Raw genomic sequence first — 24,639 nt, 5'->3', positions numbered from 1 at the left:
TAACCACTTTTTCTGGTTTCACTCTCAGACCTCAGCTTTCAGAAATGGAAGCAAACAGACATCAGTTAAGATTTCTGAGACACCCACACATTTCGATACGAGTCAGATCACAAAAGCAGTAGCTTTGAACAAGAATGACTTAAAAATAAACCAGACCTTCTCCGTTGTATCCCAGGGAATAAACCAACCTAAGGTATACCTGGCGAGGAACGCCCTTTTCAAATCGTGTAAGAGCTTGACTCCGCTCTCAAGGGCAGGAGAACTCTTGCCCAGGCTCTTCTCCGTAGAAGCGAGATCCAGCACAAACGGGTTAACAGAGTTAACATCACTAAACCTAGAAATATTTTTGGTATAGCGGCCCCTCCCCTCTTCCCCTGGACAGAAGCCCAGCACCGGGGACTGCAGAAAACAACTAGTCCCAAATGTGAGAGCAATTACAGTTCACAGAAATCCGTAGCTTTCTATACTGAACCAGGCTGCTTTAGAAAGCATTGTAACAATTAGGAATAACATATTACAAAGTTACTGAGCAAAAAAGATGAACTACGATCTTTTCAGACGTTGAGGTACATTAACAGCAATTGGGTTATCAGTCTCCAGACCCTGGATGCAACCAGAGTTTAAAAAAAAAAAAAAAAAAATCAAAAATCCAACCTGTGCGCCTGAATACCACCAAGGTACTTGGAAGACATCGTGTGTATCCCTAACAGCCAGCCGCTGGCGACAGTGTCGGGTGGGGTTCAGCTTCACCGCACTGCTCCGACGGATGCTCAGTGTCGATGATTGCTTAGCTGGTCTGAACTGAGCAAACTTGAAAAAAAATGAGTTAAGTATAAATAATTCACAAACTGTTTTGTGCAAATTTTTTTTATTTCCACATTTATATCACAATGTGTCCACTTAAAGGACCAAATAGCAAAGTTGCTCCCTTCTGCATCCCAAGAACACAGAAGTCTAGTTACTGTACATTCACTAAGGCTCTTTGTTTTTGCAAATTGCGTTTATGATGGATATCCATAAGGCAAACAATATCTAAAGGAATGGTAACAAGTATATTTCCAGCATACAAACAGGCTTCCTTTTTCCCTCTCACAGTACAGTTACAAACTTGTAGCACCCTCATTACATTTAGATTCTAGAAAAGGTGATTTTTCTTTTCTTTTTTTTTTTTTTTTTATTTTTTTATTTTTTTTCCTAGAAGTTTGCAGGAAGGGAAAAGGAGGAAAAATATTTGGCTGGTGGTGGCGGGATCAAAAATATCGTTAAACATCTAGTTTTTGCAGCATTTCTCAGAGACTGGATTTAAACTGAAACCAGACTAAAATATGTGGATGCCTATGGAATGTTGAGCTGAAGCTGGTCTCCCAGCCTGCAGTGCAACACCTGCCGTTTAAAACCCAATCTCCGTACCACATGACTTTAAAAAATGCGATCATGTTCAGAGATGTGATACAAATAAAACTACAGTTTTTGCACATTGTCTCTCGAATATCTCACTGCCAAATAAAAACCCAAATCAAGTCAAATAAATAGATGCATATTTTGTTAAGGTAACTTCCACAATTTTCTCTGTACCTGCCTGTAGTAAGATTCCGGCATTCAGAAAGTGCTGGAAATCCTCTTCACTTCTTGGGGACTAACACTTTTTTATAGCTGGCTCGCTATAGAGTTTTGAACTCAATTTATCAACCTTCGTATGCCTTCCTTTGCAATTGTTAGTAAACTGGTAGCAGCATTTCACAAAAGGAGAATTTAAAGGAAAGAGCTGTGAAGAACCAGCTCCCTCACACCCTCTGCTCGTTGGGCCTGTTTGTCCAGGACAGGAGGCTTTCTCCGTCTTTAAGTGGCATAGCGTCTGCCCTCTTTGCTAACTGCAGATGTAAAAGCATTTTTAGCAAAACTGTACTCAGTCTAGGCAGACGTAAGGCAGGATGTTCAATCTACCGTCATCCCCGTGTGGATCTAAAGATATGCACTGTGTCCAATCATACCAGTTACCCTGTGTGTCATAACAACCGTTCACGCCTGGCCAGTTATGTTCGCGTATTCTGTTGAGGTCATCGCTCGTGACCTCCCTCGTGACCCCAGGCAAGTCTGTAGGTTTGCTGTTAGGAGCTAGAACATGAGTCTTTCTAGCCTCTTTTCTAGTGCTTTCCTCCTGCTTTAAATATTCAGACATGAAGTAGTGAGCTCCTGGAGTCTGTACTCCTGAAGAAGACAGCAAGCTACTCTGTCTGTTTAAATAGGACTGAATGATTTCGTTTCTGGATAATTCTTTCCAGTTCGTTTGTTCAAAAGGGCTTTGCAGGTTGGGTTTTTGCTCCTGCTTTTCCGTTTCTGTCCTGTGCTGTTCCGTAAGCGCAGGGATTTCTACCTGCAAAGGATCTTTCTGTGTTAAAGGTTTTATCTGTCCTGTCATGGGATCAAAAGTGAGCTTTCTCTCTTTTAATCTCACAGGTTTCACACCCCCTTCTGTCACGTGCCCATCCAAGTTGACTGTATAGTCTCTGGGTCGGTACCTTTTCTTCTTTTTACTATCGGAACCTGAAGCAGCATCATCACTGTCCATTTTTGAAGTGTCCTGTGAAAAGCCCATGTGTGGCGTGAGAGATTCCCCAGGATGGGAGCTGGTTTTGCAGCTGGGAGCCGTGTGCTGCTGCAGCGTCCCCGCTGTATGCCTGTGCTGGCTTTCAGAAGGTACCTGCTGCTCCTGCCAGTGCTGAGACGCCTCAGGTACTGATTGCTGAGAGAACTCCAGTCTTTTTGCTGGCATCGGAGGTGTGGATGGTTGCATCAGGGATGGCGGCGGTGACGGCACCTGTGCAGTATCTAAGAACTGAGACCTTTGAGATGGACTGGGCGTTGAATCCTTTGGTGAGTACGTAGTATGCTGCCGAGCAAAAGTATCATGCCTAACGTTTCTGGGGCTAAACGAGGAACAGCGAGGACTCTTAGGTTGGTGCGGTCCTGTGGTTTCTTCCGATTTATCATGCTGCTGAAGCACTGCAGTCTTTAATAAGGAGGAAGTGCTTGAAGGTTTTACGAGTCCTGGAGAACTGGTGTGAGGTTTTACAGCGTTTACTGGGATCTTATTGTGTTTATCATTTTCACTGAGTTCTGTCCTGCTGCTTTCAGGCCCTGCATGTAGGTTTACGTCTACAGGACTCGGAAAATTTTCAGGACTACCTCCAATTCCATTTGTTGGAGGGGGTGAAGAGTTTTGTAATACTTCATGACTAGCTTTGGAGACTTTTGGGGGAGGAGGGCCCTGATGCCCGTCCCTGTGTTCACCTTTCCGTTTCCGATTTCCCAATTTCTCTGTTTTTGGAGAATTTAATTTCTGTATATCATTCCTGCTTTTCAATTCGCTGATCGGCTTTGATCCAGCCACAGCAGGAAGTTGCGCTTCTGGTTTGCAGTTGTGAGCACCACCATTTGCCGATCCCGGCGGATTCGGCAACCCTCTTGGCACTGGTTCATTCTGGGTTACGGGTTCTATCAACTTTTGCCAATTCCGCAACAATTTCTTGGCACGTTTGGCAAGTTCCTCATTGGATGTCTTCTTCCTCACCTCATTGATAAGCCTCCCAAGTCTCGTTTCCTATAGAGAAAGAGAAGTTGTTTTACAAACAGGTATCATTCTAAACAAAATTCTCAAGGTACGTTTCTGCTTTGTAATGCTTACCCTAAGAAATACCTCGTTAAAAACCACTAAAGATTTGTAAAACAAGTTGGGGTTTTTTTAAATCTTTTTGGAAAGTCCAGTTGGTCCAGTGCTCTGCCACGCAACGTGAAACCTACCCTAGGTTTCAAGTCACCCTGTCTTTGCTCCCTGGCTAAAGCACCAGAGCCATCAGCTGCGAAAAACGTCAGAAAGGAGTTCTTTAATCAGCAAGAATCTTGAGAATAAAGGCGCAAGCTCAGATTCGAGGGGAAGTGCAGCACCCAAGGCAGAAAAGGTGCGCGATTATCACAATGAAAGCAGAAGGTCTGCAGCAAGAGGCAAGAGAAAAAATTCCAGAATCTTCGCCTGTTACAGTAACACCTCGACGATAAAAATCTCCATTTCACAAACCTGACTAGCCAGGGTGCGACTTAGGTCCTACCTTCTTCCTCTCCTCTCCCTTCACTCCCCAGTATCTTGGAGGGGTATGAAAGCCCGATTTAAACAAGCATTCCTAGGGTGTCCCAAAGCGGTTTCGCAAGCGGAAGGAAGTGTTTGATTGTTTGAAAACAAAGAATTGTTCCACAACTCAGATTACTTAGGAAAAGCACTTCAAAGGAAAACACAGGCCAGACTGTGAGAGAAATATGCAACACGTTGTGATACATATGTTGAAATACAGCCAGAGTTATAGTTAAGCAACAGTTAAAAGCAATACCGATAATTTCAATATAAAGAGTGAAAAAAGTTTTACCATTTAGCCATAAAAACTTCTCTGGGCTCTGTTTCTACGAGCAGCCAGTGAGGCCGCAGCTGCTATCCCACCTGGTACTTCAGCTTTTAATACACTAATCTCGCCAACTAGATCAGGCGTTGAAACCGCTTAACTGAATTTAAGATTAATTTTATAGACACAGAGCAACTATATTGCTATTTCAGATTCTTTGGTGCTTGCATACCAAACACCTGAAGAGGTGAGCAGTACTTCAGCAAGCAAAGCGGTGTTGCTGAATGCAACAAAATTAATCAGTAGCAAGTAATGATTAATTTATTGCCCTCCACAAACAGGAACTGTGCTGCACAGAACAGCGGTCTGAATCCAGAAGGAATCACGGTGTGTGCACGGAGATGTCAGAAGCAGCATGAGAGGGACAAAATAATATCTTAATTGTGAATCCTTTGCAATCAATCTATTGTTTCAAGAAAAGTTCTTATGGAAATCAGATAGGCAGAGAAAGTCCTTTTATACACCAAGAAAATCAAGTAATGTTAGAGGGTGACATACCTCAAGTGCCTCTTTGGTAATGGGGTATTTCTCCAGGCTGGAGATCACTTCCAGCACTGCCACCATGTTATGGATCTGCAACAAGGAAGACAAAGTCACTTCGTGTTTCAGGTACAGGTCTTAGTTACCAAATGTAATTTAAGACCTTCCACTTTATAATTGCTGGAAGCATTAATCACAAAATTACTATCACACTGTCTGGCTTCAGGGAGCTGATTGTTCGAAGAACAGGGACAAGGACACTTTACTGACCTAGTTGGAAACTGCAGGAGCTGTAACAAACATACTCTTATGTAAAAGTAAAGGAAACATTAGCAATAAAACCAGTGTGACTTACTAGCAAAGTCCTGAGACCCCTGGCCAAGGTATCGGTTAACTGTCCCACGGCCTAACTGGGAACGGGAGGGCCAAGGGGCCCAAGAAGAGCAACGAGTCCAATCAGAAATCTTGCATTTATTCCTTTAGGCGCTGCTTTACATTTCCACAAGTCACCGTTCAAAATATCGATGCTTCCCGTAGCCACACACCAAGAGTCTAAAAACCCAGGTGTAAACTCCTCCGCGTTTAAAAGCGGAGTGAAGCAAGCGCTGTGCCCAGTAGGTGTCCTCAGACCATCGCCCGGCACCGGACGGAGCGGGCGCGGGACACGGCCAGGGCTCCTGCACGGCCGCCCTAAAACCACCAAAATCGTTCAAAAATTGTATTTCCCGCTGCGTAAGCTGGTGAGGAGCAACTGCAGAAATTCACGTTACATTAACAAAGCGCACATCAGATTTTCTGATGGGCTTCGCTGCAACACATCTCTACGCATGAGTAAGCTCCGCGCAAAAGCAGTTGCCGCTATCTGTAGATGTGAAGCACAAGCGTGATTTTAATAATGTCTGCGAGAAACCCCAGACCACACAGAGATCCGTATTTCCATTCCCTGATGCTAAGAGCACCAAAACCTGGACTTTCTAATTCACCTTTGTAGATAGATTTAAAAGATAAGCAAAGGAAAACTTGAATCACAGTCTCATTTATTGCTTAATTTCATTTGTGACTCAACTGGACGTGAACTGCATCTGAGAAAAATCTTGCAGCAAGATCCTCTGCAGGGATCCCACGTTCTATCAGGAGCACAGTCGGGTAGTGCTGCCCTCCCAGCCACACACTCCGCTGCAAGGTTCTTCATTTTAAAAAGACTACGAGTTTGTAAGAAATTGCTTTTTTCAAGTCAATTCTGCCCTTCCATTAAGATACAACAGGAGAATCGGGAGCTGAAGTCTCTTCCTCTCAGAAAATCTTGTGCACAGACAATGTTTTTTCCATCACAGCAGGATTGCTTCATGTTGGAGACACTTGGTAAAGCTGTCAGCAATTAAACACTTTGCCTGATTTTTAGATTTACTTTTATCAAACTTAATTTTAAAGTCTGTATAGGCTTTGAATGATTGTAACTCTTTCAGGTTATAAAACCAACTTTAGACCAAAGATGAATTCATTTGTCATGGTCTTTTCTTCACCAAGCTACAATGCCTCTGCAGATATTTAAAGCCCTACCATCTGGTCAGGTCTGGTAAAGCTCCGCTTAAGCTTTAGAGCGGCAATAGCACATATTTTGACATATTTTAGTACTACTTATTTCACTTCAGTGCACTGACTTTCTTCCATGTTTTGATCCTTGCACTGCCCTCTCTCAGTGCCTAGGAAGGATGATTTAGCACCACAGTTTAAGTAATACATAAGACCAGGGTTTTTTTTCAGTTTCTAGAACCAGAGCGCTTAGAATAGCTAATGCTCAATTCTGGGAGTTTCCAGACAAAAGTTTTTAGACTTGCAAAACATGATACTCTCCTTCCCAACACATATTTTAGACTGAATTACCAGGGCGCAAAAAGGCTCCGTGTATTGTGCACACCAATAATTGGTGCGATTATTTTTGCAGTTACTGGTAATCCCCAAATATTCATTATCTAAATGACAAACTGATGGCAAAAAAGGATCGTTAGTCTATCAAAAGGTCAAGATGGGGAAAGTGATACGCTCATGTGTATACACACCTACAGAGAGATGAAATTGGGCAGGGAATTTCCAGTAACAGCTTTGCCTTTGTTTCAAGATCCCCAAATAGGCGTATATGGATGCTCCCGAAGGCTGAATCACCTACCAGAGCCCAGGTCTGCACCAAGACTGGCAGACTGCTACTTCATTCCCTCCTTTGAGGGACACATGGTGCCAATTAAGACAGCGAAAGCAGCCCAAGTCTGTGCTGATCGCTCAACTTCGGGTAGAACACAAAACACCCATTTCAGATTCCTCACACATTTGTAACCGATTGAAAACACGCTGCCGCGCTGAAGCAACCCCTGCAAGGAGCACGAAGGCTCCCACTCGAGATCAACTGCAAGAAGCTCCTCTCATTTTTTCCTTCTTTTTGACCTGCAGGGAAGCGTGGTTCTTGGGGAAAAAAAAAAAATGTTCAGGCAGGTTTAACAACTTCTCCACCCTTCCCCAGGAGTTTTGTGTAGTTTTCTTGGAATGCTTCACCCAAGCTGCCATAAAGAGAAGCTTGTAATAAAAATCACATTCACCTATTTCAAAACAACATAGACCGTGACGTTTCTTGTGGTATGGTTAAACACTACGATGAAAACAAGGTGACCTCCCCAAAACGCCTCAAGTACCACCTATTCAATGTGAAGACACCTATTTTGATAACAGGAGCACCGCAGTATTGCACACCAGTATCTTTACCTTAACTATCTGTTACTGGCTTAATAAAATTAATATGTTGTCACATAACTGACATGAGACTGAAGTTACAAAACCTACCAGGACATCATCCTACTTCGAGCAGCACCAGAAATTATAATTTATTAATGCAAGCTGCTATTAAAAATGCTTATTGGCGACACAGCAGATAGGGAAAGTAACATAAAGCAGAGTGGGAGGAGGGAGTTTGGCAACCTTGCTCTCTTCAGACATTGGTCAGGAGTACAATTGCATAAGTCGGCGTCTCAGGAACTTGCACATCATTTTAGTTTCTATTTGCCTTTGTCTACTTACACTGCAACCCGTTACTACCAGCCCAAAACAAGAACTTCTGTGAAGCAACCCCAGGACCTTGCATTTAGGAGCTTGCAGAAAACGGCTAAGAATAATTTATACGGCATTTCAAATTATCCCATGCTGTTCCCATGTTGTGAAGATTGACTGGCGCACAGACTAATTCACTCGGATGTTTACTGGAGAACATCTGCTTCGAGACACCTACGATAATCCTTTCCAGCCAACCCTAATGACAATCACAGAAAACAAATCTTATTTATTCCATGCAAGTCTCCTTAAGTCATTCTGCCATACTCTGGAGCTTACTACTGGTATCCGAGACCTTTTCCAAGTTAAGCACTAAATGTTTTTACTACAGCCTCAGACAAAAGCATGGGTTTCTGAACTCTCCGGAAAAGATCAAGCAGCTTAATTTCCTTTTTTTAACTGCCATCTGAATCCTATTCTAGCTTTTATAAATCAAGAACAATTTGGTAACTAACTTCAGGGTAAGTGTTACACAGCAGTTTAAAAGGATAAAGAGCGTGTTTGCGTTTGGGAAGTGTAATGTGCAGCTGCTCCCCGCCACCCCAACTCCACCGCCTCCTTCCCAGGCAGACTGGAGAACAGCAGCAACCTCAGCATCCGCACGTGAGGGGGTACCACCGATTCCAGGCGCCGGCGGTGCGGAAGGGCTGGGACTACCAACCTGCTGGGACGGGTTTTACGCCGGCCTAGCACACTCAAATGTCATGCTTTGATTCTCCTCCTTCATCTACAGACCAGTCCAGACACAAAACGAGCACCAGTGTAACACCTTTCTTTCTTCCTCAGGGCTGCCTCGCCACGCAGGACAACCTGCATCTCACTCCACTGCTGCCTAAGAAACAAACGTTAGAGAAACATTAACTGCAGTCGTTTGAATAAAGCAATTTTTTTTTTTAATAGTGTTTCACAGGGATGTTTCTAAAGATCTTAGCACACATGACCAGACCACGATAGATGACGAACCAGATCCGAGTTAGCAAGGAGACACTTCGTTATACAGGCCTGGAGCAGGAGAAGGAGCAGGTATTTCCTTGTAACACGAAAACCTGAGACCTAGATGCACAATTACAAAAATATTGCAGTGAAACTGCTAAGACAGATTCCCGTCCTACTGGATTCTGGCTAGAAAGGCTCTTTTTAATCACTTGCATCCAGTTCACATAACAGCCCTAGAAGGCATCTTTTGACACAGTATCATCATCATCATCCCTATGGGTCACATAGGTACCTTTAAAAGCTTCTAAAGGGTATTTAAACTTGGCCTAGCACGTCTAGAGTCCCTTATCACCGACACTGTTCTAAAAACAAAGCGTAATGCTATTATCCTCCTGAAATCACAGGTTATCATCATCAATAATCTGACTCCGTTATAAGCACTTGAAACAGACCATACAGATACATCAGAAGAGACTGGCTTTGAGAGAATGTATTTGCCATCATACTTCAACTTAGCTCCTCAGAATATGCTGTAAATACTCAATATTTCACTAGTTTCAAAGAAAGTACTTTTGTAACATTTTCCCACCTGTAGCATCAAAGCAATTTTACAAAAGCAAGCAGAGAAGTGGACCCACTGCGGAAGACTAAACAGATCTGTCTGTCTTTCCTACAGATACAAATCCAGGTTTCTGTTGCCCAGCTGGTGTTTCCTGTTGGCAATTAATATAAGAAATGCCGTATGGTCTATACCGAAGTCCCCAGGAGGCTTTGTACCATTTTTTATCGTCTTCCCCCTGCCCCTAGGGACAGCAGCATTTTATTGGGCAGTTATAAGAACCGTCACGTATCTATGGGCCATGTATACCCTTCGGTAGCGCACGATAACGCTCAAGAAAATCCCGGGTTCAAGGTCAATACTGCTGAAATTGCCAGGAAGGCAGAACTGATTCAAAAGGAGGTACAGCAACAGCACCACGAGCAACGGCATCCGCTCACGCTTATTTTCTCCAAAGCGGCGTAGTGATTCCCTGCGTCTAAGCACCGAGCCCTACCCCGGACTGGGGTCTCTGATCAGTACTGGATCCTGCCCCCAGCACTGCATTTATAGAAAAGCTACTTCATTGCATAATGATCTGAAACGTGGAATAAGAAGTAAGAAGAGAAAAGTTGCTATTCGTAGTAGGCTTTATTGAAATGCTGCAATGGAAATACAGTAGTGTAGTGTTTATTTAGCACTTCATATAAGATGCATTAGATACCAGACACTAACAATACATATATGAACAGTAAACGATAATGTCGTTTTTCCAAAGATACAGACCAAACACACGAAGTTAGAATTCAGGTTACAACCTGCTGGTATTTAGTTCAGTTCCCTTGCAGCTGATCTATTAACAGTTCCCCCTACCCCCAATGTGACATGCTGTTGTCTAAAGATAGGGTACAGGAGATACTATTCACAGAACCGACACACCAAAAAGATGACCATGCACTACTTTGTTCGTAAGTATTGAAAATGTTTGAAAGTCAGTTTGCTAAGCAGACTTCAAATATTCACCGGTACACAAAAGGTATTCTTAACGGTGGAGGCAAGTTTTCTAATAGTATTTAGTAAAGCAGATCTGTAAACGTGAAGGAATCAACGATTTGGGTTGAAAGTCATCCACTGAGAGTATCTTCTATGACAGAGAAATTCATTTGGAGTCCATGCTTTGAAAACTGATTAGAAATTTGTGCTGCAAAACAACAGGTAGAAGAAATGCTCCTTGACTACCAAGAACAGTCAAAAAAGTGGCTAGGCACAGCTACACTTATCCTTACTGCTGGTTTTAAAATTTCCAGGTCTAATTTAAAGGGTCAAAACAATTTGCGTATATTTTATTTGTACTTAGGCTTTATTTAATGGTAAAGTAACATCATCCAGAGACCCTCCCATATATACTTTACAAAGCCAGGATCATCAAACAAGAGTAAGGTCAGATTCCAACAGAGTACCGCATTGCAAAGAAATCAGCAGACCTGAAATACTTCACTTGAGCACGACAACAGTTCAGCCCTCCGTTACCTTTTGGCAGTACGCACGTACGTACGTAAGGTGCAGAGAGGCTACAACAGCCAGGAGATTAAGAGGAGTCTGCCAGCAGAAAACACGGTTTGCCCCCGCAGTTACAAACAGCCTCGAGACACAAATCCACAGCCGTTGGTAAGTGCCATCAACGCTCTAGCTCTTCTCTACACGGTCCACTCCAAAGGAGACGTCTAAGCCTGGCAGAGGCCCATGACATAGCAGGAAAACATTCCACACCTTGGCACGGCAGGGGAACCACCCAACGAAAGGAGTATCCATCGGTGGAGTCATTCAGAAAGATATAAGAGGTAGTAAAATACAGATTATGGAGACGAGACGCACACCCAGAACATAACCAGTTCACAGAGCAGCGGTGGCACGCGGAGGGAAGCCTTCCTGCTCTACAGGAAGAGGTCTTCAAGGCAAACAGAAAACAGCCAGCAGTACAACACTTTTCTCCATTCATATTTATTAGCCAGTAATTGGAAGACATTCTTGTTACTACAGAGAGGAATAATTGCCTGTCAACTTCAACATTCACTAAACGTTTTGTATAACATCATAAGAATTGTACCTGTAGCGCCTACCCCTCCGTTGTATATGAAACATAGGAGGCTCACGGCAACAGGGCCCCCCCACTTCTTTTTGCACCCCCCACAAAAAAACCCAAACCACCAGACCATGAAGTTGGGCAAAACCTTTTTGGGGAAGAAATTTATTAGCCTGGTTTAAAAAGCCCAGCAGTTGAAGTGAGGGTTAGTTACATGAAATACTATTAAACTGGAAAGACACGTGTGGCACAAATTCAAGAAAAGAGAACAGAGCGAGAAGAGGAGCGGGGACCACAAAGGCAGGCAGCCATCGCCACCGCAGGGCAGAACACCGTCTCAGTGGTATCTACCAGGGCATACTGCAAGCAAGGTAATTTTAGTCTTGTTTTTCACTCAACACCATACTGGTGAGGAATGCTATAGGAATCAAATTCAGCTGGAATTACATGTTCATCTCAAGGCGCCACTGTTCAAGAGGAACATATACAAAGAGGAGTTCAGAGGAGAGCAGTGATAAGAGGTTCTGAAAACATGGTTAATAAGAAGAAGTTTAAGTACTCAGTTCACACAGTATTGAAAAAAATAGGGAGGAGACACACAAAGCTTGAAATAACCCTTCCTATGCATTATTAGTCATACTAGAGAAAATGGTGATCAACTGTTTCATCCTCACTGGTCTAATTTGCAACAAGACAAATACTGATTACGAATTAGGAATAACCAGAGGGCTACCAATGCACTCAAACAGGCTCTCAAATAGTTTCCATAGCCACTAGAGAGGAGGAGTTGTTTTACACAGGCGATGCTACTTCAGCGACGGGGAAGGACCACATAGCTTCACAAAGTCCCTTCCAGCCACGCGCCCCTCCGATTCACACCTGGGGAACAGATACTGAACAGCAAGTAGTAGAAACACGCTGAAACACCCATTTCTATCTAGTCCAAACTGGACTCAAAATAGTAATTCTAAATTCTGTCCTCTGAGAGGGATACACACAGGTGATTATACGAAGCAGTTTGTACTATAAACGACCACTCAGGCTCTGTAGCCACTTCACATCACCGTTTCAACCACCTCACGCTCACCCCTCTACATCCCAACACCTGAGCACATGTCTAAAACACCATGGTCCTGCCAAAACAAAGCATAATAAACCAAGAATAACCACAGAAACTATTAGGTTTGACCCAGCCCTATACATCCATTGCCTTCTGGTGTAAACACCGCCAACCACACAGCCAGCTACACACGCGTTTAACCTTTAGTGGAACAGCGTAGCAGGTCTCACAGAACGAGACTCGGCAAGGGTTGAGCTGCACAGCCGAAGAGTACGAAATAGTGCAGCGTGCCCCCCCCAGGCGTAGCAATCGCCACAGATTATTTCAGCACGATAACACATCACTAGCACACAAGCCCTAAAAACCCAATCACTACACTGGTCCGAAGGACACCTAACCACGATACAGTTCCGTTGTATACATGATAACCGTTTCTCTTCCTTTTCCACCTGTACAGAAACTTTAACCAGATGAATCTGGGTAGTTACTATTATATTATAAGCCATAAACTGAAGTCCAAAATTATTGCTTAAAAATTTAGAGAGCCATAAAATAAGGCTGCTGTGCAGTCAAAGTCACAGGAACAACTGGTCCTACATCAACAAGAGAGAAACACAGAGTTTGTTGATTATTCAGGCAGAATATACAGAAAATTAAGCCTTAAAATGCGCCCCTTTTGATTTCTCATGATCTTGGTGCTTTCTACGGTAAGGAGAGATCTACTCATGCACCCAGAAGCCTGTACTTTGACTGCAGTTATTCGGGGACCTGAAAAGCCAAGGCTAAGAGCTGACGCACAACAGGCGGGTGCCGGCAGAGCCGGACGCCCGCAGCACGGCAGCTCTCCGCTTCACCTGAACTCGCCGTTATTATCTACCCGCGCGACGGTAAGAGCAAAGTCAGACACCGAACTAGATTATGGGAATGACCCTTAAAGGCATCGCCTGGACGGAATCATTCTGCAATCACCTGCTTAATCTTAATGCACTCCAGAGAACCAGCGGAGATTTAAAATTATGCAACACACATTTAAGGACTTGATGAGAATGGCTTCAAAGGGTCAAGAGCTTTCTGAATTTCTTAAATATTATGTTACCCATCATAGGGAATATCTACCCGGAGCTGTTAACACGGAGCAGTTTATATCTGAATGTAATACAGAAAAGCCCTACTAATGTCACCACAATACAGACTTTTCACTCTTTTCTTAAAAAAGAAAAACATCCCTGTATTGGGGTACGTTTAAAGGCAGCTGGCCAACTTTTTTCAAAACGCTAGGGAAGCGTCTCAGCCGATTCCTTAAATGATAAAGGAGGCTAAGGTAAGAGCCTGTTGAATACATTGCATTGTGGAATTTATTAATTCATCACACTGAAGCATAATATGCTTGCATGACTGCTCATGAGAATTTAATGAATGGCATATTTGTTCACAAAACCCGAGAAAAAGTCTTGCAAATTGGGAAAGCTTTAAATACCAAGTTTGGAGAGAAGTCACTGTACCCTTCCAACAGCAGTTACTAATACAGAACTTCTGTCAGCATATACCATAGAGAAGTTTTATGGATATGCAAAAAAACCCAAAATCAATTTACCCATCTCCTAGAATTATCGCTCACCAAATTCTAGATAAAATGCTGCTGCCAGTCACCCATTTCCAACCACCTCCACTCTCTGAAGACTCTGCAGGTCCTCGGGAGAACAGAACCTGCCCATGACCGCCCTGATCATCAGTCGGGAATGCTCAGCCATTCCATTCAGTGGCACAATCATTAGCAGCTACTTAGAAACAAAATGAGTTTTCTACCTTTGGCTGGAAAAAAAAAAGTCTGCCCCCAGAGGACTGTAAGCACACCACCTTTCATCTCAGAGCTTACCAGTTGGAGGGCTACTTTGCTTTAAGACCAGCTCCACTCCAGAGCCAATCGCCCAGTGTGATCATGACAGGACAAAAGAACCCAGTACCCCATCAGCATTTTATTTATATTTAAACACAGAACGCTCAGGAAGCTGCAACCTGATAGTTATGTCTAACCCAGTAGCAAAAAACTTCATGATTTCCACTTAAGAAAGCCCCACTGATGCTTAAGCCCCTTGGCAGCCTGTCTTAAAAAGTCCAGTGAAGAAAATACTACACAAAGTCAAAACCCAGTAGCTCGTACTTCGATCGACTGGAACTCTTAGGCACACGACACCGGAGACCGAGTTTCCGTGATGCAGCCGGCCTCCGAACGAGCGTGCTTACCCCAGAAGCACACCAGCTGCAGGCACCCCACCTTTGCAAAGACATTTGAAACATCGCCTCTTGCATCTTCTTCTCCTCCATCTCACTATGCTCAACCCTGCTCAAGAATCAACCGTAGTTTCTCCAAGGATAAACTACAATATTGAGGTATATATTTTTCTGGAACTTTCAGGATGATAACTTATATACAAACATAAAAATTCCCTGTTCCTTCCCATGCAATTAATTGACACAGCACAAGGGTTACATACTGACCATCCTACGCAGCTCAAAGGGCTCTGCTTCAGTGACAGCTTGAGCTACAGAAACTCGGAGCAGGTTGTAGATGTGCTGGAAGTTCGTTTGCTGCAGAGAAGTTATGAATCTGCACCACCGCCTAGGGAAAAACCCATGCTCCTCTGCCTTCAGAAGTTCTACACCCCTTAAAAAAATAAATCAATTTAGACCTGCAGTATAATCATGATACTCTGCAAGCTGATTCTGCACAGAAGCAGTATGTGAGAAAGCAGCTCCACAAAAGTGCTGGCTGTCACTCTTCAACAAGACTTCCACCTCTGCACAATCATCTTTACAGCACAAAGTTTCAAAATACACCCAGTTGAGTATGTTGCCGAATACTACAGACAGACTTGGACGTAGGATTCCTCTCCTCCCCAACTGCTATGTTAGAAAACCACTTTGTTCAGTAAAACAGAACTAATTATGTTTTACTTCCAGTGATTCCTCAACAGAAATTTCTACCACCGACTGTTTGGACATGCTGAAAATTGTATACTTTGATATTAACAATCACACTTAAGCACGCACCGCTGCCCCGTGAAAGCCATGCCCCAGAAAACACTGACACGCTGTTAAGTTTAGCAGATTGCACCTCAAATTAAAGCAATTTGCTAGCACTTAAATATTGTTCCAAACACTGAAAGCATGAATTACCTGCAGAAAGAATAATTTAGCTGTTAGAATACTGAATAAACAAACCTACACTTACATTAAACTGCATGTGATGTACTTACCTTTACCTTAAATATTTCTTTAAAGAGCAAGAGCATAAGTAGGGCCACATCATACCACATGTTACACAGACCGAAGAAAGTTTATTTGAAGTTATCACCAAGCACAAAATGGGTGAGACCAGATCGCAGTAAAGCATTATCAGCCAAAACAGACATGGGCTTTTTTTATTTATAAAAACTACACTGACATTAATTTTAACTCCGAATCCAATATATTGGAGTAACTATGCCTTAAAAGAAGTGCTTCTTAATTAACATCAGATTTCCCCAGTAGGCAGAATCGATTCCTTTCCCTATCCTGAAACTTTTGTGCTTCCTGAAAAAAGAAAACTCTCCTTGTCAACTGCAGCAGCTCCTTGAAGAAACTGGAAAAGGCTCTCCCCTCGCAGGACACTGGGAGGAAAAGCTTCAGCTGCTCTGAAACCACTTTGATCAGGAGCCAAAGTTGCCAGGATGACAGCGCTGTCGCGTCATATGGCCATACCAAAAACCCTGAAGAGATGCAACAGCCCACACCTTACATGCTCCTCAACTGGTCTCACCCTCAATTTATTGTACAAAACCCTAACGAAGGACAAATTGGAGTTTCTATCCTAGGTCCAGACTTCTGAAACATGGGCTAAGCTGAAGGTCTTCCTGTTTTCCAAGGCACAGACTGGTTCTCTCCCCACTTGGGAGCTTCTGAGAGCAAATACTTCCCCTCCCACCCATGCCAGCGCCAGGCTGCAGCGCCTCGGCAGCAGGAGCCGATGCAGCTGCACCCCATGCCCACCCACACCAGCTCCAGCCCTCCTGGGACCCCACACTCAGCTGCCTCAGCTCCCTGCTTTCTTCGGTTCATTGTGCACCAACGTGCACCGAAATGGTTTAACACAGGGTCTCCGGTGCACCAGCGGCGGCAGGAACACAGCCGCCCCACGTCAGAGCGACTTGGGGAACTGCAGCCTCGGGTTCTTTGCTGTCTGGGCACTTGGTTTTAGCACGTCTCTCCTGGAAGGACGCGCATCTCACGTATCATCTCTCTTTTCCACGCTGCGCTTCATGGTGACTGTCAGACATTATTCCTGATGTTTATTCTACCAACGAAAAGTTGGTTCTTCCATTCAGTAAACTGCTTCATGGTTACACCAAGAAAAATGTGTGAGATTAGTTGTTTCCCTCCCAGCGCTTCCTCCCCCCAGCCTCTGAGCAATCAGAGTTCATTTCTCACCAAGGGTCCATGCTGTAGTGTGCGCAGACAGCTACTTGCTGCAAAGTTTTACCATTTGGATTTGAAAAGCCTGATCCCCTTTCATGAAACAACCTGACAAACGGAGGGGTGTCTGGCTGGAGGGTGCTGGTCACCAACAGCTTGAGCTTGTACCCCCACCGTCACCTCTCCTTGCCGCACACACTCCCCCAGCTACGGCTTTTGCCAAAACTGCCACCTCCCTGCGCCCGGGATGAGCCAGCGCGGGGAAGGCGGCCCCAGACGAGCCCCCTTCCAGGCAGGGTTCGGCCAGGCGAGTTCCTCGGCTGGCCCGGCGCAGGGTCAGCGCAAGGGAGGGAACAGGAGCGTGCAGCCGGCGGTGGGGAAGCGGACGGGGATCGCGGCAGCTCTCCCGCCAGGTGCAGCTCCGTTGGCAGCTTCAGCTGGTGCAAGCATGCGAGTTCAAGCCAAGGCAATTTTTGATTATTTGGAGCGCTGGCCACGCAGCCTTTAGCGTAAGGTGGTTTCCTCTTGAGCTGCAAAGCTCGCTACTCAGGAGCATCCTCCTGGATGTCCATGAAAGAGTTTCCCAGCATTTCTCCCAGGAACACGTGCCGAGCCCTTGCATCACCGTGTTGCAACAAGCGCAGGGTACGATTCCAGACATCTTTGGGCCACGCACAAGTGACAGCGACAACAAAACCTCTACAAGTGAAATCTGACCGCAAGGCATCCACTCGCATCTCAAAAACAGAGAGGTGTGGTTAACTTCTACAGGTGGCACATACCTCTCTCCCCCGAGGTCCCAAGCCGGCCTGCTAAGGCGGCAGGGGAGCACGAGGAAGCAAACCGCGCTCCGTTTTTCAGCTTCCATACTTATTTAAACACTTTAATACCCAATTCTGCCGCCACACCTGTGCCAGTACTGCTAGAAGATTTATCAGGTAATTGAGCTGCATCCAAAACTACCTGGGAAAAAAAGATATCTTTTCTTTTTTAAACCCTGATCAATTCCCCAGTTTAGTTCACCACATGATCCTGCAAATAGTTGCACCGGCACACATAAAATGGGTGTGTGCAGCAGGAATAAGAAGTGGGTGTTATTTAAATTGTCACTGCTGCCGAAACAAACACTCAAATTACAGCTTAAGAGCAAATGACTACTGCCATCATCACTGCAACCTGCGGAGTTTCAAGGAATTAACAATAGAAAGGCAATTTGGCATTCCCCTTGCTTTGACCCCTCAACCCAAACTCCCTGCTACTTTTGTTTGCTCAGATTTTGTCTTCGCAGCCTCAAACTTTATAATGGTCTCACTACTGCGAGGGGTACTGTGCCAGTGGAAAGTTTTTAACCTCCCCTCAAAAAACCTCTGAAAAAGTAATAGGCTGTATTACCACCAAAACCAAATTGTCCAGGGCTACCCAGGCAACTAACCAGGCAAGTGCTAACTCGGACTAGTTAACCTCAGTATCACCACAGGCACTGCTGGAGCATACCTCCACCAAGCAAAAAAAGCTTTTTTGGAAAGAGGGGGACAGGAAAGCTGCAAAGCAAGGCCAAGACACTAACTATACCACCACCCTCAAACAGGTGAATTCAAGCGTACCCAGCTGTTTACAATACAGAGCATCAGAAAAAGCAGTCATCCTCATTTGAGATTATTTAGAATTACGAAGAAACTGAGCACGACAGGACTGACTGCAGCAGGCCCAGAGCGTTATCTGGAACCCAGGACTGGCGCGATAACGACACTTCAGATCCTACACGTTAGGGAATGCCACGACCACCCTCGTGTTTCACCACACACCTGAGACATTCCCTGCCTCGATGCACAAAATGCAATACTACTTGACCCAAGACGAGCTACAATAAGGAAACAAACAAAACCAGCGAGAGGTACAACAGGTCCCAGCCTCCCTGTACGCTGCAGCTTCCTCAAAACTGATAAGCTTATTAAGGCCTCACAGAAAAGGATAAAGCTAAAGCAAAAGCCATGCCTAGTCTACTTTCGCCCACACTTCCCTGCATCCAAAGAAATCGCCAAGACCCTCCCGAAGTGAACCACCGTCCTCCTCCACTCTCTCTGTTTACAGCAGTGTCTGGCACCTTCTCCCCCGCTTTTTAAACTCAGTTCTAGAAAGCGTACTTATCACTGATGATCGAGGGTTTCTAGGACTTTGGTAAAGCGATCGATACAGAAAACAGCCATGGAAGCGCCTTTAGCTATGCAACTCATGCGTCAACTGGAAGATCACCCCAGGCCAATGCACTGAACATATTACAACACACGGACGGACTTATTATTAATAATTCGGATCACGGACCTCTCCTGAAGGTCTGAGCAGCAAGGCCAACCGAGATACTGCATGAATGGCAGCCTGATTTATAATCGACTCCAACCACACAGTGAGCATATAATGGGTTGTTATTCAAACCAAAACTAGTTTTGCATCACGTATTAATAGCAAATAATTAAATTATTGTCTAATATTTGAAATCAGGAAAAGATTGCTACATATTCAGGATGAGGAACCATGTAACTGCGAGCACAATTCTAACAGCCAGCTGGAAACGACAGGCTTTCCCACAGAGCTCAACCTACCAGCTCTCATTATTCCTGCCATCAGGTAATAAATTCCCTGAAGAGTACAGAGCACGATTTAACAAGGCGAAGGTGTTCTGCTTGGTGGAAGAGGTGGTTTCTCTGCACACCGAGCCCAAAGGGAAAAGCGTTGCTTCTACCAGAACCAAGGAATATCTCCCCGTAAGACCTCGCACAACTGCTGCAAGAAGGTTTCGGACGCTCTTCTCCAGTTACTGTTTCTACCCGGGTTCTTCCAGGACAAGGATTTTCCTGCGAGAAAGTCCTATCAACCGTCGTCGTGGGCGATACCACTAAACTCTTGCTTTCCTCCAACACGAGTCTTGGTACGTTCTCGCTAACGCGCAAGCTCTGGAAGGAAACTGATGTTGATACTTAGTGTTTAAGTCGTGTAGCAGAAGTAGATTGCCCATATGTTTTTTTGAGGGGAAAAGGCTGAAGAAATGAAGACATAATACCAGACATCCCGGGTGGCTTCCAAGATGATGTAATTTTTTAAAAATAGCTTATTTCTTATAGGTCTCCTTTGAAATAGAGGTTACCCATGTAAATTCTGAACTCAGTGTGTGAAACTAAGTTATAAATATATTCTGCAGCAATTACTAGAAGAGGTCTCAAGTGCTACATGCATGTGTACAATTCAAACATTGCTCCTGAGTCAGCACGGCTTTACGGAGCAGTTAAAGATGAACAATTGGCACAAAAATGATTTCTCAAAGCAAGAAGGTTCTGAAAGCTTGGGGATAAGATTATTTTCACCAGTTCAACTCAACACAGGTAGGGAAACTTCTCTTTTTTTTTTTTTTAAAATTTAAGGCAGGACCTCAGAGTTAACCAAGATCTGTACGTACCACAAAGACCTTTACAGCTACACTGGAACGAATATCCACAACGGAGAAAGAGCTTGTATGAGAGAACGCATCAGCGAAGCTTAAATTTACAGCGCCGCACAGTAAAGCCCCCCGCAGTAAAGCACCACCTCCTCCTCCTCAGCCTCACAGAGCTGGACTGGTTTTGCACCCCTGAACACTAGCGCAGCTTCCCCCCTCTCCAGAAACACGCACACAGACACCCCGACAACGACGCTGGAAAGCCTGAACGAAATCCAGGCCTCAAAGCTTGACTTTCCTTGGTAAACAAGGAAGCCAATCACAAGGATGAATGCCGTAAGTTTGAATGCAACCACTTCTTTTAGGAGAAGATTCTAAAAGCCAGAAGAAAGTACCCAGAGTTCTCCATGAGTACCTGCAAGCGCAGCAGCTCGTAGCTGCATCGACGCCTTCCTGCGGAAAAACATCGGAACAGTTCCTTATGCCTTTACGCTGGTGCCCAAGCGAGATTAAATTCAGAATCTGCTTTTAAGCATGTTCAAAACTTAAGTTTTTCTTCCCTTCGTGAAAACGGCACGACAAGTAGATTTATCGATTGTTTACCGTGTATTCTACGTGCTTTGGAGAAAAAAAGTCCGAGATCTAAGCCTGCACAATGCATCTCAGCTACACCCCCTCTGCTCTCCTTGGAAGAAAAGGTTAAAATGGAAGACAGCCCCCTGCCTACAGGCCTTTCTAAACAATGGGCTGATTTTGCTGCCACCAATTATTGCCCTGGATAAGTGTCAAGTATGTAGAATTATAATTTAACATACATTACTCCTCAGCTTATGGGGCTACTGACCTGCTGGGAGCTCAGCAGAGCTACTGGCCGATGCTTTAACTTCCCCTTGCAGACAGCTGCCTGGTTATTTCTGGTCGCCCTCATCACAACCAAACTGCAAGCACGTTCGCAGCGTAACGCAACATCAACGTGTGGAGAAAGAGAAAAGCATCCATCACAAAATAGATTTCCTGGCTGCTGAATTCCACACAGCCACAGCGTTTTAGCAAGTAACACCAGAAGCAGGGTAACCAGTGCTGCCGACAGTTTGGAAGTTAAAAGAAACCATAGATCTGTTAAAATTTTTATTAAGCCAGGTTGACACTCGGTCTAACGTAAAGTGAAAAATTTGCAGCCACAAAAAGAGAACTCAAACAAAATTGATGAAGTGTACTAACTGACATTTCAGCAAGATCCACGTTAAAGTCCTGCAAACTCCAACAACTTTGGCATTTAAAAGCCCACAATTACCACCGTAATTCGTTACTGTTACTCGAACGTGTAATATTGCAGCTCGCGACCAGTGCGCATCACAGGGGATTACTGAAGAAGCTACAAGGTCAGGGTGATTTTTCTTCAGTTTTCACATCGCATGCAGGCTGCTCCAGAATGTTTCCAAATGGCAGTAACTTTATTAGCTACTTTAAGACTTCAAGATGGGTCTATTACAAAGAAACGCTTGTTCAGACAGAAGCAGGTATGACTTTAATAGAACCAAAATACCATGTCACATACCCAGCCTCCTGGAATAACGCACACGCGTGCGTTCAGCCTGACGCACCCGTGGCTGCCCCCACAAACTGCAGATGGCCAAGACAAACCCACCTTTGCATCCCGCTGTGGTGACTGTGCGATCTACGACTCAAAAATCTGACAGATTGCAGGCTCTGCAGTCCTCTCCCAGTAATAAACACCTAAGCGGAGAACTGCTTTAGCGTGCCAAAAAACCCCTCGAAAGGAGTAAACGATACTTCGGATAACTGCCCCTTAAACGTTAAGGCCACTTACAGGTAAAATACACGCCGACTTCTGTGCTTACACCACATCCCAGAAGGAGCAGATAAGCTCATTAGCGCGCTGTAGGAAAGGATAAAAACGAAGACGGAGGCTGCTCGGTGCTGGAGCAGCTCCAGAGCCCCGCCGCCGCCGTCGAAGCCCTCCCGGCGTCCCCGTCGCCCGGGACACCCCACGGCCCCGGCTGGAGGCGGCCGCAGGGGCCGAGGAACAGGTGGGCGCCCCGGAAGGTCCCGGCGAGCCGCGGCGGAGCCCGGCCCAGAGCCCCCTGCAGGCCGCGCCCGAGCCGCGGCCTGGCGTCGGGAGGCCGCCGGGCCGCACGCCGCATGGCCGGGCAGCGCCGGCCGGGCCCCGGGGGGTGCCGTGCGGCGGCGGGAGGCGGCGCGGCGGGGGGCGGCCGCGGCCCCCGGGGAGGAGGGGAGAGGCCTCCGGTGCCACGGCCGGGGCGGCCCCGCGGTCCCGGCCCGGGGGCAGCGGGCGGCGAGGCGCCGCCGGCAGCGGGACCCCGGGCGGGCAGGGCGCTGGGGAGCTCCCCGCTACCGCCCGCAGCGGAGGCTTCCGGTGCCCGGGGAGGAGCCCGGCCGCAGCCGCGGTCCCGGCGGGAGGCGAGGAGGCGGCGGCGGCGGACGCGCGGCCCCGGCGCCCCCTCGGACAGCGGCGGGGGACGGCGGGGAGGGAGCCCCGGGCGGGCGGGCGGCTGCGGGGGGGGCCGCGGCGGCGGCCCGCGGCCGGCGTCCCCGCGCTGCCGGCACGGGAGCCCCGGGGCCCGGCGGGCCGTACTCACGTTGCTCTGCGGGTCGATGGCCTGCAGCAGCCGGTCCCTGATCTGCTGCGGGGAGGGGGCCGGAGCCGCTGTCATTGCCTGGGCGAAGCGGGGCGGCTGCGGCCGGGGCGGGCGGGCGGCGGGGCCAGGCCGGGCCGGGGCGGCGGCTCCTCACTCGCCGGCGGCGGCCTCCTCGGGGAGCCGGAGTCGCATGTTCGCTCCCCGCGAGGCGGGGGCAGCGGCGCTCGCAGCGGGGCGCGGGGGGAACCGCGACGGCGCGACCGGGCCGGGCCCGACCCGACCGTTCCGCTCGGGGCCAAACTCAACTGTGGGCAGGAGCCAGCCCCGCGCAGGGCACCCTGGGACACGCCCGACGCCGTCACGCACGGCGCGCCCCTGACGCCCCGCCGCACGCACCGGCGGGCACGGAGGGCGCCTGCGCGGTGGGCGGGAGCGGCCCGCGCCTGCGCGGCGGCGGCGGGGACGGGAGCGGCGGCCGGGGCGGAGGTGGGCGGTGGGAGCCGGGCGCGGCGGGGCGCGGGCCCGGCCTCCCCGCCGAGAGCCGCCGGCTGAGGGGGAGCGGCGCTCCCCGGGCCCGGCGCTTCCGCGGGCCGCCCGAGGGCACCGGCCCTGGCGGGGGAGAGCGGGATGAACCCTCGCTGCCCGGGCCCGAGGCGATCGTACGCGCCTTGGCTGAGGCCGGCGGGACGGAAACGCGGCCCCGTCAGCTCTGAAAAGTCCAACGTGTTCTGGAAAAGGTCGCGGTGACGAGAAGTTTGGCCAGCGGCAGAACCTCATCTTTTCGTTATTTTCAGAGTAACGGGTGAGGCAGCAATTACAAACTTCCAGCTGTTAATCTGGAAAGAGCTACTACACAAACTGCACAGGTAGTGCCTCCTAAAGACGTATTTACCCTCTCGCTTCTCTGGCCTCCGATTCAGAAGAAACCACAATTTAGAAGTCAGGTTTGTCAGAAGCGTGTGGTACAAAAATGGACTTGGTACAAAAGCAGCTGTACACCAAAAAACCTGCGTCCTGCACCGCCCTGGGTAAGCGATCAGCCCAGCACCTGAGAGCAGCTCAAAACTAACTAGCCATCTTTAAAGCACCTGCTTAGGAGCCGAATGCCAACTTTTATTCTTTTGAACAACTGAAATCTTGAGGTGACAGCATGCTCTTAAGCTACATAACCTATTTAGAGCAGTAACATTTTCTGTATTCCTTTACCAGTAGAGCTTGATCATCTTCCATTTCTTGTATTCACCATATTCCAAGTGCTGCTCAGGAAGCAGAGTGTCGGCTCTGCACAGGATCAACCATGTTTTCCGAGTAAGAATTAAACCCCCGAGTCCAAACCCGACCCCCAGCGCTGCGGTGCCGAGTCCAGGGTTACACACAGGCAGCGACGGCCGCTTCCACCCCTCCCCTTTGCATTTCAGAGGAAGCCTTGGTTTAATGAATATTAGGCAGAAAATGTTTTCCAAAAACTATATAAAGCGCTGGATTTTGTTTG

General features: G+C 46.8%; 1 protein-coding gene across 4 annotated transcripts; it reads right to left on the bottom strand.

Moving 5' to 3' along the window:
• Positions 1-1,148: 1,148 nt before the first annotated feature.
• On the bottom strand, positions 1,149-23,435 carry MED26 (mediator complex subunit 26). 4 transcript variants are annotated; one of them, XM_082330996.1, is made up of 3 exons: positions 23,148-23,435; positions 4,950-5,024; positions 1,149-3,601 (listed from the first exon to the last, which is right to left on the bottom strand). In XM_082330996.1, the coding sequence occupies exons 1-3, from the start codon at positions 23,220-23,222 to the stop codon at positions 1,907-1,909; spliced, it is 1,845 nt and encodes a 614-aa protein (XP_082187122.1). In that variant the 5' UTR covers positions 23,223-23,435; the 3' UTR covers positions 1,149-1,906. The 4 variants fall into 4 exon arrangements, with proteins under 4 accessions (XP_082187122.1, XP_082187125.1, XP_082187124.1 ...); XM_082330999.1 differs by lacking the exon at positions 23,148-23,435 and adding an exon at positions 22,358-22,400; XM_082330998.1 differs by lacking the exon at positions 23,148-23,435 and adding an exon at positions 22,175-22,320.
• Positions 23,436-24,639: the final 1,204 nt, after the last annotated feature.

The sequence above is a fragment of the Platalea leucorodia genome (assembly GCF_965183815.1).
Source record: "Platalea leucorodia genome assembly, chromosome: 21".
NCBI lineage: Eukaryota > Metazoa > Chordata > Aves > Pelecaniformes > Threskiornithidae > Platalea > Platalea leucorodia.
This window is presented reverse-complemented; position numbering and strand designations above follow the sequence as displayed.